The sequence below is a fragment of the Sebastes fasciatus genome, chromosome 20 (assembly GCF_043250625.1).
Source record: "Sebastes fasciatus isolate fSebFas1 chromosome 20, fSebFas1.pri, whole genome shotgun sequence".
In the NCBI taxonomy this organism is placed as follows: domain Eukaryota; kingdom Metazoa; phylum Chordata; class Actinopteri; order Perciformes; family Sebastidae; genus Sebastes; species Sebastes fasciatus.
This window is the reverse complement of record NC_133814.1, coordinates 13581717-13598152: the sequence shown is the minus strand read 5'-3', so window position 1 is coordinate 13598152 and position 16436 is coordinate 13581717. Positions and strand designations below refer to the sequence as shown.

General features: G+C 38.4%; 1 protein-coding gene across 1 annotated transcript in view; it reads left to right on the top strand.

Annotated features, from left to right (window-relative positions):
- LOC141758087 (double C2-like domain-containing protein alpha) overlaps nucleotides 1–11338 on the top strand; it is a 29591-nt gene extending 18253 nt beyond the window's left edge. The window contains exons 8-11 of the mRNA XM_074619187.1: nucleotides 2965–3164; nucleotides 8403–8484; nucleotides 8756–8852; nucleotides 10069–11338. Coding sequence (XP_074475288.1) covers nucleotides 2965–3164; nucleotides 8403–8484; nucleotides 8756–8852; nucleotides 10069–10205 — 516 coding nt within the window. The 3' untranslated portion in view covers nucleotides 10206–11338. The remainder of the gene's footprint in view (nucleotides 1–2964; nucleotides 3165–8402; nucleotides 8485–8755; nucleotides 8853–10068) is intronic.
- Nucleotides 11339–16436: the final 5098 nt, after the last annotated feature.

Genomic DNA, 16436 nt, shown 5'->3' with positions numbered 1-16436 from the left:
GAGGGAGGAGCGTTGGGCATGTGGCATATTGATCGCCCTGGCTGTGTCCATCACTCGCCCCAAGATAAGACTTAATGAGAGATGAGGAGAGATAAAGGAGAGGAGAGATATTCAGTGATGGAACCCCGTTTCACATTAAAATTACATTATAAGCAATAAAACGGAGCCTCTTTTTTTCCATTTTCTGTGGTGAAACAGAAACTTGAAAAACATGCACCTGCAGTGATGAAGAACAGCGCGTCTTTCCTATAAATAACATACACATATTGGTGCTGTTGGCAATGAGGGGTGAGTCACGGTCCTGTGAGAACATCATCTTCACCCTCTGTTGCTGCCTCCTCGCTTTCTTTCATCTGTCACTTTGAATCTACTCTGTTGCTGCGCTTGTTGTCAATTGCTTTGGTAACAGTTTGATGTTGTCCGCGGAAAATACTCGAGCCGGGAGCGACAAAGTGCACAAATACGTCTTTAAGGGTGGCGCGTCAGTCTGTGTGAGACAGGTGATGGTTGAGGTTGTCTTTGAGCTGCGGCAGATGAAACTCTCAAATGTTAGATGAAAGTCACTGAGCTCTTTAGGTGCGTTTGCTTATGAGAGAAAGAAGAGAGATGAGCTACACCACAGGGAAAGACACAAAGTACATTTGAAAGACCGTGTGACGTTTGAAAGAAGAAATGAAGCATTTTTTCTTCTCACAAATGAAAGGTTTAACTCATAAGCAATAAAAGTCACCCTGCTCAGTTCAGTGCACTCAGGGGTTTCGCAGCTACAGCCTTACTTGATAAGTAATGGACGAAATAAAGCAAAAATGTAACCTTGAGTCGATTTGTTTTGGACCTCAAATTTGGCAGTAACAGTTGGGTTCAGTCTGGTTGAGACTTAAAGGAATAGTGCGAGTGTTTTGCAGTGGGGTTGTATGAGGTACTTCTCCATAGTGTATTACCTACAATAGATAACGGTCACGCCCCCCAGTTTGGAGAAGCAGACATGAGTTACCGCATGGAAGCAAAGCAATGAACTGCTGTGGACAGGGCTGGCAGCAAAACGTATTTTAGACACCTAAAAGAGAGGCCCACCATCAGTTTAAGTATAGCCTATGTTTAGAATATTTTATATTATATTATATACGTTTCTGACGGCGAACTGAAGCTGTTATCTATGCTCTCGCCAAAGCAACCAGACTCCATTGAAAAAAAACAGTAATTTTACCTCATAGACGACGGGGGTTGCTGGTCTGCCGCTGCCTCGATCGGTTAGTTTGTTTGTGCTATTGTGTGATGTTGGTTAGTTCGTATTCACCAGAGACACACAACAGCAGTAACAACCTCACAGATCTAGGCAGCGGTAGACCAGCAACTCCCTTGCTCTGTGAGGTAAAATTACAGTTTTTTTCAATGGAGTCTGGTGCCTTTGGTGAGAGCATAGATGGATACAACGGCTTCAGTTCCTCATCTGAAAGGGCTTTCTACCAGCGAGGTAAAGAGGGGAAAATATTCCAAATATAGCGTATACTTAAACTGATATTGAATTTTTTTAGGTGAGCCTTTCTTTTAGGTGGTTAGAATATATTTTGGTGCCGGCCCCGTCCACAGCAGTGCATTGCTTTGCCTCTGTGCGGTAACTCCTGTCTGCTTCTCTAAACTGCAGGTGGCTGACCGTCATCTACTGTAGGTAATACACCTTCTTTGGATAAGTAAGTACCTTGTATTACCCCACTTCAAAACACCCAAACGATCCCTTTAAAGACATGGTGGGTATCGGCTGGAATCGTGGTTTTTACGCAAAGGTTACATAAGCTTGCTTTGATTACAGCTCTGCTGATGCAGGAAGATCTGCACTGTACTGCCACGGTTTGTGGATTTGACTTTTGGCCTCAGTAAACACAACGCTGACATATTAATAACCTTATTACGTTGATATCTCGAGCGTGTTTGCAAAACAGCTGTGGCTTATTTATACATCTAACAGACCGAGAGAGCAACATTAGCATTCATTTGAAGTCGTGTTTGAGTCCACAAGTCCCAATAGTCACTCTCTTTTAAGCTATGATTTGCTCTTGAACACCTCCTGAGGTAAATAAATAACTCTTTAGCTGCTAAATGCTCCACTATGTCCACCAGCAAGTCGATAACTTCTGTCTGTCTGCTGTTTGGTGCTGAGCAGGTAGTATATAGTGGGTTCATCAGAGTCTTTTCACTGTAAACAGCTGCAAAACGACACTGATGAGAGCAGCGAGGGTGAACTGAAATTGCAAAGTTGTGGGCTGTGAAACAAAAACAGTAAGCTGGAAGTTACTAAAAAAGCTCCGTAGAGGTCAGGTGATAATTCTCTGAGGGTTTATCACACCAACCAGCGACCCCTTTTACATTACACATAAGTCATTTCATCCTCTGGTAATTAGCGTTGTTCCCATACCAATACCAGTATCGGAAATGCCTCCGATACTGCCCAACATTCGGTATCGGGTATCGGCGAGTATACCAGTCTATGCACCGATCAGATACCATAATTTATTAACCCAGAAAAAAATCAACATGTTTAATTAACTGGAAATCAATTCTTCTTTGACGCTCCAAAAGAGTATCCTTCACTGTACTGGATGTATCATGGCTGCCTCTGGCAACTACTGTTTTAGAGCAGCGAAGAAGAACTGACTGCAGGTATTTGTCATGTGACGATAGCAAACAACAACAGTGCTGTGCTCGCAGAGAGTGTAACGGTAGTCAGTGCAAGGAAAATGTAGTAGTGGAGTAAACAGCTGCTAAATAATAATAATTATATCTATATATTTGTTTTTAATCGTGCTGGTATCGGATTGGTACTCGGTATCGGCCAATACCACAAGTTCAGGTATCGGAATCGGTATCGGAATATCTCTAGCCTCATTTTTAACTCTGAACCTTCAGTCACTAACGGAGCAGTAAACATTTGTGTTTTCTATTTCTATCCCCTCTGTCTCTCTTCAGTGGGAGACTGAGCAGCAGAGAAGTCTAGAGGAGAGAGGCCGCTTGCTGCTCTGCCTGCAGTACTTCCCCCCGGCTAGCGATGGCGATGTGAAGGGCGAGGCCAAGGAGAGGGCTCGCGGCGGGCTGTGCGTGGGCGTCAAACGCTGCGCCCACCTGGCAGCCATGGACGTCAACGGCTACTCAGACCCCTACGTTAAAACGTAAGGATGACCACTAACTGACGGCCGTGGTGTTTTTCTGATTACATAAAATGGAGCAACGTCGATTAAATAACAAATACACAACTTAGACTGACGGATTGACATTTCACAATTCCTCATTTCAGAACAATTTCCTCATGACCTATCCGGCGCCAATCTCCCTCTCCACCTTATTACCTGCGTTTGGTCTTAACTGGCCGTTGGCTCATATTGACCCCATGAATCACCTTTTTTTCGCGGCTCATGAGTGATAGATGGCTCGAGTTAACCCCGCGCGAGGTAATAGTGACAAATGGGGGCAGCTTTCACACAAGTGGAAGCCATTGTGAAACATATCACTCACTCGCCAAGATAATGGTAACAGTTTGTGTGTGTATTGACAGCCTTCAAAATGGATTGAAAGGCGGTGACATGATCTAGTGTTATGGGCGTACAGTATCGCGGTAGGAGAGTGCTATTGTTGGTGTCATCGAGGTCCTTCGGAGTTTCATTACTCACTTGTGAAAGAAAAGCAATAGTGTGTGTGTCACTGTGTGTGTGTGTGTGTGTCTGTGCCAGAGAGGGCAGGAAGGTCCCTGGGTTGAATGATGCACCCTGACAGAAACTGGACAAATGAGCTTTAAAATCCCCCTGGTCTTCACTGGGTGTTCTCCTGAGTGTTGGTTCTGGCTTTGAGGTTGTTTCTGGAAAGAGTAAAACACTAAACAGCCTGCCATCACACACTTACACACACACACATGCCTCCACGCTCCTCGCTTCACTTCAGCACACACCGATCTCTCCTTCTCCTTTCCCATCATGCCTTACTTACACTCTCCCTCCTCCTTTACATCCAGCGAGCCTACGCATACATCCCTCACACATCCACCGTAACACGTCGTGCACCTTCTTTCATTTCGGATGCGTGCTCGCATCTTTGCCCTTTGGCGGGAGCTTTTTCCCCAGATGCTTTGTTGTGTCTGAGAGCGTGTGGGAACATACGCTCTCCGAGCTGTGGGTGGTGGGTGGAAAGCAAATGTGAATAGAGATTTCGCCACGCTCCTTCCAGCTGGCTTAAAAATATCCAGAGAATTTAATGACACCTCGCGAAGGGATGCTGAGCTTTTTTCAATCTGCGCTGCGTTTGGTGATGCAGTCCTCACACTCACATATGGTTAGTTTCACATATAATATATTAGACCTTTAAGGGAATAGTTTTGGGGAGCACACTTGTCACCGTCAGATCTGTACGGTAAATATGAAGCTACAGTTAGATTAGTTTAGCATAAAGACTGGATTCAGGGGGAAACAGCTAGACTCGCTCTGTCCAAAGGTCACAAAATCCACCTACCAACACTTGCAGTAAATATCACTAATGAAGATGTCACACCAGTGTGTTTAATACGTACAAAAACAGAGTGTAAAAATGACAAGTTGCCGAGCCAGGCTAGCTATTCTCCCTGTTTCCAGTCTTTCTGATAAACTAAGGCTGCCGGCTGTAGCTTCATATTTACTGTGCAGCCGTGGTGGAGGAAGTAAAGTGAAACTACCCCACTACAAGTAAAAGTACTGCATAATTCCTGTCAGTGTTGTACTATCATATATGATGTTTTTGGATAAATATTACTATTGCATTGATGTTTTGTTTTACTGTTGTAGATCTTGCACTAATTTTACCTCCTTTATATACAGTTTCGTAGTTTAATCTACAGCAATGCATCATATTCTATAACATCATCATATGTTTGTAGCGTCGCTGTCCTGCGAGAACCATGTATCTCAGGAAAGTCAACTTTTCATGAGCTCAGAAAAACAACAGCCCTGTTTTCAGCTTTGTGACGATGCATTTTCCAGCTCATCCAAGAGGCTTTTTAAATAGTTTATTTGGTTTAAGAAGTAGGACAATTTTTTTCAACCCGCAAAGGAATACTTAATACAAAATCACTTAGACAGATACAGGGTTTTCACTAAAAGTAGGTCAGTTAAAATGTAGCCTACTCTGAGTAAATATACTGTATGTTGTTGTTGATACATTTTTAAAAAGGGAAAACTGGGGTGGAGAGAGGGTAGAATAAAGAAAAATAGATGGAGATGTTATAAGATAGGCCTGTTAAAGTACAGACTGCATTAACCTATCAATGTATAGATCACCCCACAGAGCCCCTTTGTCCAAACCAACGATATATTCATTTTCAATAGCCTGCTTTGCAGCCTGTGCAACACAATTGATTATCAGTTATACAACAACCGCCTTCTTCAGTGTAGCCTCATGAGAATTAACCATAAAAGAGACAAAACTCAGACAATGAAACAAAATAACCAACAATAAGTCAAAAAAAAAAAGAGCTTTGGACACCACAGCGGGTGCAACAATCAATGGCGCCTTAATGCACGGGCTTAAATAAATCAATAACACAACAGTAGTAGCTACGCCATGTTTTTAACACCCCTGATGCATCTGATACAACTCAGCAGCTCTTACTGCTGGATCAGGGCTGAGCATCAGCTGGTTCAGGTGTGTGAGAAGTGGAAAATGGGCAGGTAGGGTGTTTGGAGGTCTGGAGCTGGGAACCCAGGGTCTAGTAGACTAGAACTGTAGACTACCTCTCAGCCTTGGTAACGTGTCCCACATTGTCCCACACAAACATACTCTCTGTCCCACATTGCTATACATGGTATATTATGAAGGGAGGGGAGGGCCTCCAAAATGCCAGTAGCCCCGGTGCCCGGAGTAATATTAAGGCGCCCCTGGCAACAAAAATTAAAGGTCCCATATTGTAAAAAGTTAGATTTTCATGTCTTTTATATTATAAAGCAGGTTTAAGTTCTATATAAATACCGTTAAACTATCAAAATGCTCAATATACGGAGAAACACATGAAGCCCGTATTTAGAAATTGTGCGTTTGAAACAAGCCGTTATAGGATTTCTGTCCATTTGTGATGTCACAAATATATAATATTTAGACCATGACACGGTTTTAAACGTAAACATTCTAAATGTGTCCCTGTTTATTTCCTGTTGCAGTGGATGTGAATGACATCAGCTGACAGGAAGTAAACATGGACCCAAGCTGTTGCCTAGCAACGCAATTCCGTTGCAAATTCCGTTGAAATGCACTAAAACGGAGCGTTTCAGACAGAGGGTAAATACTGGTATATTCAGGCAGACAGTATGAGGAAAATAAAGGTGTTTTTTTTTTACATTACAGCATTTAAACATGTTCTAGTAGAAACACAAAATACAAGTAAGAACCTGAAAATGAGCACGATATGGGACCTTTAAGGCGCCCCTGGCAACAATAATTAAATCATTAACCATCATTAATCAGCAACACATGAATGCAATAGCCTGACAATTCAACAGCTGAATAAAACATCACCAAGCAGACAACACAGAGATGTATTAAACAATATAAACACAGCAGCTGCAGCCACAAACACACAGCATGTCAAGGCAAAAAGAGAGATGAAGTTTTTATGTAATGTTAAGTTGCTTAGCAACGTTGATGTTCTGCTCTGTAATATAAGTGTGTTGTTGTACTTACTAGTCTGAAGTGAAGGTGATTCTGAGTCTTGAGCACCTCCATGTCCTCCAAAGTCTGCTCCAGGTTCAACTGGGAGCAGAGCTCAGTTCATTTTCAAAGCACCAGTCCTTCTCAGCTGAAGGTAAAAGTTCCTCAGGTAATAGCAGACCGCCGACAAAAAAACGAGTTAAAGTTGATATTTCTCTCTGATATCATCGAAAGACGCCATCACCGCCGGAGGAGGAGCACCATGAGCATGTTAGCCTCCAGCATGTTTAGCCAAACAGACCTGGTGGCATGTAGGCTACCTGTTGAGGTGTGTTTGATTTGTGTCACGTAGTTGCCCGCTGGGTGGTGATTAATTAAGGGTCATTAGGAGGCCTTTGACTGTCTAGTGTTGTACATTTGTGTTTTAACAGCTGTTTGTTGACTGTTTTTATTGTTTTTAATTGTTTTATGGTTTTATTGATTTTAATTTAGTTTTAATCTTGTAAAGCACTTTGTGAATTGTGTTCTATGAAAGGTACTAAATAAACTTAAATATTATTATTATTATTATTATTATTATTATTATTATTACAACAACCTTTTTTTACCTAAAAGGAGTACAAGTAGTTACAGTTATGTCCACCCATGCCTTTAAAGGTCCCATATCGTGCTAATTTTAAGGTTCATACTTGTATTTTGTGTTTCTACTAGAACATGTTTACATGCTTTAATGTTAAAAAAAAAACTTTATATTCCTCATTCTGTCTGTCTGAATATACCTATATTTACCCTCTTCCTGAAACGCTCCGTTTTTAGTGCATTTCAACGGAATTGCGTTGCTAGGCAACAGCTTGGTCCATGTTTACTTCCTGTCAGCTGATGTTATTCACATACACTGCAACAGGAAATAAACTGGGACACATTTAGAATGTTTATGTTTAAAACCGTGTAATGATCTAAATATTGTATATTTGTGACATCACAAATGGACAGAAATCCTAACGGCTTGTTATTATTAATATGAACGGCCCCAGTTGTGACTGCAAAATATCTAAATATAAAAAATTTTAAAGTAAAATTACATATTTTAAAAAATATTTCAAAACAATACACATACACAAAAACGACCGGCCTTTAAGTAAATACTTTTTTTTATTTATCATTCATCAGTGAAGAAGTAACTCTTAATGAGGTAGAAGAGTGACATGGCAGTCAAACCACTGAATCTGATCATTGATTATAATATTATTATTATTATTATTATTATTATTTTATTATTATTATTATTCATACAACTGTTTTTGACCTGCATTGTTGTACAGTGCACAAATTGATAAGCCCAGGCCCGGTTACGACTGCAAAAATATCTAAATATTTTTAAAAACACTCAAAAAAGTACAAGTACACCAAATACGACATTGTTACAGTCACAAACAGTTACACCCCTGCCTTTAAGTAAATATTTTTTTTATGAATCATTCATCAGTGAATAAGTCACTGTGAATGAGGTAGTGAGTAAGAGTGACATGACATGAAAAACCACTGACTCTGTCCATCATTGAGTCATTCCTGAGTGAACATAATGATTTTCTCTACGCATGAACTTACTCTGACCTTTACATAGTTATTACAGGTAATTTGCTGTCACCATTTTTAGCTTATTAGTCCTTTCAGCAGTACTATGATGACCTGTGAATGGTAATGACCAGACTCATATATGATGGTGTTGCATTCCTCTGTCTCAGGTACCTCAAGCCAGACGTTCAGAAGAAGTCCAAGCACAAAACAGCGGTCATAAAAAAGACTCTCAACCCAGAGTTTAATGAGGTAGACATCCATGTTTGTGTATGTGCATAACTGTGGGAGCGAGGAGCACATCTGCAGCCACTGAATGTAAAGAGACAGCTCATTTATATGTATACACTCCTCAGAGACACTACACCGCATGCAAGGTCCCTGCAGCCTTTTTTTTTTTTAAGACAGCCAATTACAGTTTGCACATTATTATCTGTTGCCTCATTAGCAAGTGTTTCAGAGGTTTATATGTGTAACCTTTGACCTCGTCCACTCACCCCCTGCCCTCTTTGTTTCCACCCAGGAGTTCTTCTATGAAATCACCTTCTCAGAGTTAGCCACCAAGACGCTGGAGGTCACGGTGTGGGACTACGACCTGGGGAAATCCAATGACTTCATAGGTGACTTCATAGGCAGCCAATAATTTCCTGCTAGTGGTTTCTGGATCATTAGCAGTCCAATAATGTACCCATGGCAGATGTTACCAAAGATATTTTAAGCTGTACTCTCTATTATTTGCTGCCGAGTGCAGCGCTGTGTGTAATTTGCAGCTTTTAGCTGCCAAAAGGGTGTTAGTGACATTTGGGCTGAAAATGAGCTTTATACTATACTTACTCTGAGTGGGACTAGATTACATTTACACCTGTTTCTCTATTTGAATACTTTTCTCTATTTCTGGGATCTTTTAAACTCAAGATTTGTGTTTCTTACAGAAGTTAAGGTCTGGTGTTTTTCTCCGTTTCTTATTTTTAACAAATCCTGTGAAAAGACCAATAACCAACGTTTATTTCTCAATACTTTCTGACTTTTTTTTCTCTTAATGTTTAGTCGACTAACACTACAATTTTGTCGACTAATCGATTAGCTGATTTAATCGACAGATCTGTAAAACTGAGTTTCTCCACAGAGAATCACACAAAAGCACAACTTTAAATCTTTTGTTTACCAGAGATGTGCTCATATGTTTCTTAAGAATAAGTTTGCAATTCAGCAGGAACTAAGCGTAAAAAAAATTACTAATCGACTAAAAAAATAGTCGACTAAAACCAAAATGACTGATTAGTTGATTAATCTACTAAGAGGGGGCAGCTCTAAAAGGAATTTATACTCCTTGGTTCTCGATTTCTTTTGAAATTGAAATGTATATCTGTCTGTAAATCATTACACAAACAATTAGGGAAAAAAATACAACAAAGTATGCAATTACTGCTGATAAAACAGTAGAAAACAAAAAACAACACAATGCAGAAGATACACATATACTATATTTTATACACATATGGTCTGAACACACCATAATAGGGTAGCCTGAGCCGTAAGAAGCTAGTAGGTGTATCTTAACCTTAAAATCTGTTTCTTGGCCATTAGCTTGCTGGTCATATAGCTAGCTGCTATTTAAAATATAACTTTGTTTTTGGATAGAAAGCCGGGCTGATAGCATCAACTTTTACTGTGTCTTTCGAAATCTACCTTATTTGACATTTAGGCCTTGCAAAAACCCAGAAATTCTTTATAGAGTCAAACATATTTAACATAATTTATCACTGTTTTGTTTATCAAATATGCCCTTTCCTCTTGAGTCACATTGACTTTCTTTTTTGTCTCTGCACCGGTTAGGCGGTGTGTCCTTGGGGTGCCACTCACAGGGAGAAACTCTGCAGCACTGGATAGACTGTCTGAAGAACAAGGGCACGAAGGTGGAGCGCTGGCACACGCTGACCAACGAGCTGCCAGGATCCACGCTGCAGGAATGAACTGATCCTCTTCCACAGACACTGGAGAGGCTGCTCAGCTGCCTGAGAGACGTTTCATCGCATGCTCTGGGGATTTTCTGCATGACTATGAGGGATTCATATCCTACTTACTTTGTGTCATAAATGAGATCATAATTCATAACAACACACTGAAAGGGGGGTCACACTCAGAGATCAATACTCTAATCTTGGATCTAAATAGACTTGATGCAAATCTGGGAAAACCGCAAAAGCATGATGAATTCTCATAATAATATTCATAGGGATCCATGTCCCTTTTGGGGATTTAATGTCAATCTGAATACTCCTCTGCGCTGCTCCAAATTGAATTTGTGCAAGAAAATATAATGAGGGAGAAAGCTGAATTATTCTCTCCTGTCAGGTTTACTTGCTCTTATTCGGCCTGACATTTTCATTAACTTCTGACCACCCGTCTCACAGCGCACATACCTCTCCCTTGCAATAATGTTTTGCCTAATGCTTCCGATGACCTCCAAGTGGTCTTAACACTGTCAGACCTTTTGTATCTATTGATCAGATCACCACTGGATCGCCTGCAGAAAACAAGAGAGACAATTGGTTCTTCCATGTCGATGGTTCGTGTCAGTTATTTGCATGTTTGGTGTTGATGGAGCAAACTAAAAGACAAGGCTCTGCTGCAGGATGTTCATCATTGTGTGGCTCCCAATTCTCCTGAGGTGCATTGATCTGATTAACTGGAGAGATATTTTTATTTAATTCAAGGTTTTTTTATGTTGTTTAATGTGCCAGCTCTAATATCACAGTTTCTTGTTGGTGACACGTTGATGTTTGCTTCACAATCCCTAGTTTGTACACAGGTGGAGAGTGATGTACAGAAAAGTTTCAGAGCAGATTAGTGTAAGGAGAGCTGTGCATGGTCATAAAATCTTCAGCCTTTGTTTAATATCTAAATCACTAATACGAACGGTGTATAGAGCACAGTGTTGTCTGATAGCTCTCCATGGCTGCTGGTTAGAGAGGCATGCTGAAAATTACCAGTGGTGTTCATATGTAAATATATATTGTGTTTCACTTGCTTTGGATGTTTGTCTTTTGGAAGTTAAAGTGTGCATGATTGTTTCTTTTTTTTTCCATAAAACATTCATATTGATTTATTGCGTGCATCCCTGAATTATTTATGACATTTGCTTCCAAAGTGGCCTCTTTGGATCTCTTAGTGTTTACATGCAGCTCAGTAAAGCCAATACTGCCACCTAGCCTTCAGGATCAGCAGCTGCAGACTCTTCTCTGACAGGAATGTGAGATGCACCACAGGTACAACAAAATCAACAGAAGCATCAGTGTTGGTTTAACACTTTACACTGCTGTGTAAAGAATGCTTATGATTGGTTAGATTAAAATAAACTCTCAGTTAAGGCTTCAAACTCTCATACGGATGCCAATAATAGCCATGAGTAATAGTTAGAATAAACTTTGAAAACCATCTATCGGAATCAACGTGGTCCCCCAATTAAACCCCCAAGTATTGCAATTTAAAAAACTGGATTAGTATGTAAGTCAGATATAAAATGTCCAAAAATATACAAAAAACGACATTAATGAATTTATATTAAATCAATTAATCAAATGCTGATCTAGTTAGAAATCAGGTTAACCCACACCCAGATTGGAATTATTTAATTCAGACATCGAAATTCAAAATAAGAAATTAAAACCTTTGGAAGGCTGAGGATTGTGGAGGATGGAACCTGACAAAATAAAAAAATGAATGAATAAATAAATAAATAAATGACTCAATATATAAATAAAAAAATATGCCATTAAATGTACCAAACATAATATTAAAAATAAATGTAGGCATTAATTAATTGATAAAAAGTGACATAAATTGGTATTTCTGTTTTAATTAGCTTCGGTATTTATTTACCTTTATATTAATTCCCCTATCTATCTACTCTTCTATCTCATTTTTCATTTTATTTATTTAATTTTTAAAATAACCTTTAAATGTATTTCTTTATTTTTTGCATTTATTTAAAATTTATTTAAAATGTATTTTTAAATGTATTTATTGCATTTTCTGATAGAACATAACATGACTGGACAGAAGTCTTGTTGAAAAACATAGAATTTTCCATTTAATATTTCACATAAAAGGAATTCTATCTCTGTCTGTCTGTCTGTCTGTCTGTCTGTCTGGCCATCCATCTATCTATATATCTATCTATCTATCTATATATCTGTCTGTCTGTCTGTCTACAGTATCTATCTATCTATCTATTTACTGCTATATTTATTCATTTGAAGGAACAAAAAAGAAACAGAATTCACTGAATATGAGTTGGATTTCTTCTTCTTCTGTTTATTCCTTTTTTCACACCATCCTGTGACATGCTATCGATCTCAGCACCATTTATTGAACTTTCTACTTGATCTACTAGTCAGGGAGGTCAGAGGTCAGCATCAGGACATTCGGATGTTTTCGATTAACACTCTTCCGCTCGGTGTCCCAGAGTATGGATTGAGCGTCATGCACCGTGAGATGAGTGTCTGAGTCAGAAGCAGAGTCATGGACGTCGGAACAGAGGCTCGGTCTACGTTTTAAATAGAAGAAGAAAACCAACGGTGCAGTTTCTGATTATTGTGCATTTTCTCATGTATCCTGAGTGGGAAAGGAGCTCTTTGTGAAATAAGAGAAGGCTGCTTCTGTTTCATCTTAGTCACTGTTTGTTCCTCCCTGCACTGCTCTCCTCGTGACTGACAAACACCACAGATGACCGTCCTCTGCAGATCCTGTCACACTGTCACAAATACAAATATAACTAATAACAAACTTTTATAGAAGTGCTTTCCAAAAAAATATTGAATCAGAAAATTCACTGAAAAATCCTCCAGCAGGTCGTTACAGAGTCAAGGTTTTACATTTTTACTAAGAAAAACCATATGGAGATATTCAGACACCAACCCTATGCAAGCCTTAAAATAAAAAGTGAAGATTTAAATCTTAACATCTATACTCTAAAATCTACAAATGTAGAAATGCTAAAACTGGGGTTCCGCGCACACTGTCTTGCTGAAACTTGTGAGAAGTCTGTTGTGTTATGAAGCAATTTTGAAAGAATTTGAGTAAACACAGATACAGAACATCGCAACAGTCCAGATGTAATAAAAACAAGAGTGAGTCTCTGTAGATAAAAAAGATGAAATCTTACATATTTTAGGAAGCTGCAGGAAAGAGGAGGACTGGAATGCTGATTTTATTCAATGATCTAAACTGAGATTACTGTAAAAAAAATAAAAATAAAAAAAAAATAAGAGCGGACAATTGAGGACAGTAAACATTCAATTTTCAAATTTCATCTGAGACAATACCCGAGATGGCTACCTAGTGATAAAGATGTTTAATTAAATTCCAAATGATTAACAGAAGCTGCATCTAAAAGAAGAATTCACTTTACAAACTATACACAAAACAACTCACTTTCTAGTGGTGCATTCAGACTCTAATATAACTTCTACTTTTTATTTATTGACTCAGCTAAACAACACCTGTCCTTTGTTCTCCAAGATACAAAATAAATCCATCACATAATACCAGTGAACAAGACGAAGCGCATGCCACAACACATCATAAATCCAAAAGCAATATTTTTATGTGAGGGGAAGGAAAAGAGAAAAAAAAGAATAAAAAGAAAAATAAATAAATAAAAAGAAAAGAGAAGAAAAAAATAAGTAAATAAATAAAATAAAATAAAAGCAAGAAGAAACAATCAACAAACAGACAAAAATATTAGTAATAATAATAAAAATAATAATAATAATAATAAATATGGTAAGTAATATAACTGTCTATTATAACTGTTAAATAATAAGAGTTTTTTTTGCTCAGGGAGGATTAATCTAATATCCAGTGGTTTAGCAGATGTCTGTGAAACCACAAACATTTATTTGAAACAAAGCCGTGTCCTCTCTGCAGGGTCATGCGCCGGCATTACTGCTGATTGGGAAAACACATAATGGATATGATGACGAGAGCAACTAGCAGCATGTTATGAAACAGAAAAGTGTATTTCAAGTCAACACAAAACATCTGGCTGTCTGACGCTCTGAAATGGATTTGATTTTAAATCAGCATTCACATTATTCTTTGGTTTGTGACGAATAGAAAATTAGAGCTATTTCAGCCCATGTTATTGACTAACAATTACTGTAAAACAGCAAATATTCACTCCAGCTGAAGTCGTCTTTGCGATAAAACTGGCAGCATAATAAACAAGTCAGTGTAAGACGAGCCACTGCTAAAGATAAAAGATAAAAAAACGAGGAATGAAGACAAACCAAGAGCCTTGATAGAAATATTATGGTGATATTTCACCACAGAGCTCTGAATTCACTCTGTGATGATAAGTGGTTTTCATTAAACGGACAATAATAAGCACATTAGTGCCTTCTAGCCAGGATTGTGATGAAAAGCTAATGGTTGAAGCGAGCAGACAAGGAGTGGTAGGAGAGCTGTACAGTAATAATGGGCCCAACATGAGCCTGAAGCTCTCACCACATTTCAATTAAGCTTCATGTAGATATCATACACAATGATAACACGGTTCACGAGTAGATTTACATGAATTACCTACTGACACCCCTTCTTCACATGCTTATAGTGTGAAATTTCTGTCACAATTACCTGCTCAGAAGGGACAATTACCTCTTTCTGAAATTGGAAAAACTGCATTTCTGTACTACACACCCTGGGCTTGAAGTTATCCCTTATCAAAAATAAGTTTATTCAAGTGTGCTAGTAGTATACTTATTTTAAACTTAAAATAAGAGAGTATACTTCCAGTTTATGGAGTTATATGTACTAGAGATATACTTAAAAGTATACATAAGTATACTTGGCTCATACTGACAAGTATACAGAAAAGTCTAAGTATATTGTCAGCATAAGCCAAGTATACTTAGACTTTTCTGTATACTTGTCAGTATGAGCCAAATATACTTAGACTTTTCTGTACTTGTCAGCATAAGCCAAGTATACTTAGACTTTTCTGTACTTGTCAGCATAAGCCAAGTATACTTAGACTTTTCTGTATACTTGTCAGTATAAGCCAAGTATACTTAGACTTTTCTGTATTCTTGTCAGCATAAGCCAAGTATACTTAAACTTTTCTGTATACTTGTCAGTATGAGCCAAGTATACTTAGACTTTTCTGTATACTTGTCAGTATGAGCCAAGTATACTTAGACTTTTCTGTATTCTTGTCAGCATAAGCCAAGTATACTTAGACTTTTCTGTACTTGTCAGCATAAGCCAAGTATACTTAGACTTTTCTGTATTCTTGTCAGCATAAGCCAAGTATACTTAAACTTTTCTGTATACTTGTCAGTATGAGCCAAGTATACTTAGACTTTTCTGTATACTTGTCAGTATGAGCCAAGTATACTTAGACTTTTCTGTATTCTTGTCAGCATAAGCCAAGTATACTTAGACTTTTCTGTATACTTGTCAGTATAAGCCAAGTATACTTAAGGATACTTTTGTTAAGTATATCTCTGATAAGTACATAAAAAGTAAACTGAAAGTATACTCTCTTATTTTAAGTTCAAAAGAAGTGTACTAATAGCACACTTGAATAAACTTAATTTTGGTAAGGGTGACCTTGAATAGTTAAGGTTAGAATAGGTCGTTTTCGCAATTTGAGGGTTACCTTCTAGACACGACCAGTTTAATCAACAGTTGACCTTTTTACTTGTCACAGTAGGAAAGACACAGATGCAACAAATACTATTGATTATGGCTCTATTCCATTTAGGTTTATTAGAAAGCTCTGCCAGTGAGCCAGCATTCAATATAGCAGGCTCCTGCAACTAAATCAGCTAAATGGAGTGTGGTTGCAATTAAAGTTATTAGTGTGCTTTTCCTGCTTTGATATGTTGAAATACATGTTCATTTATCACATTAGCTACACAGTTTTGGCAGCTTTTTGACAACAAAAACATAAAAATTATTGTGACTGAAAGATTAAAAGAAACTGGAGTTGATAATTCAGTGTGCTGACAGTAACTGACAGCCGTTACTGGATAAAGTGGAGTACAGTGGCGACTCTGTCAAAGAGAGCCTTTGATAATACAGACTCACTCTTTGATGTGGAAGCTGTGGAAACTTTCATTAGTGTGTCATTGTATTTTAAAACAGTCCGTCGAAGCATTAATTCACACTCATAATGGTTTTTGTTCAGCTCCAGTTCT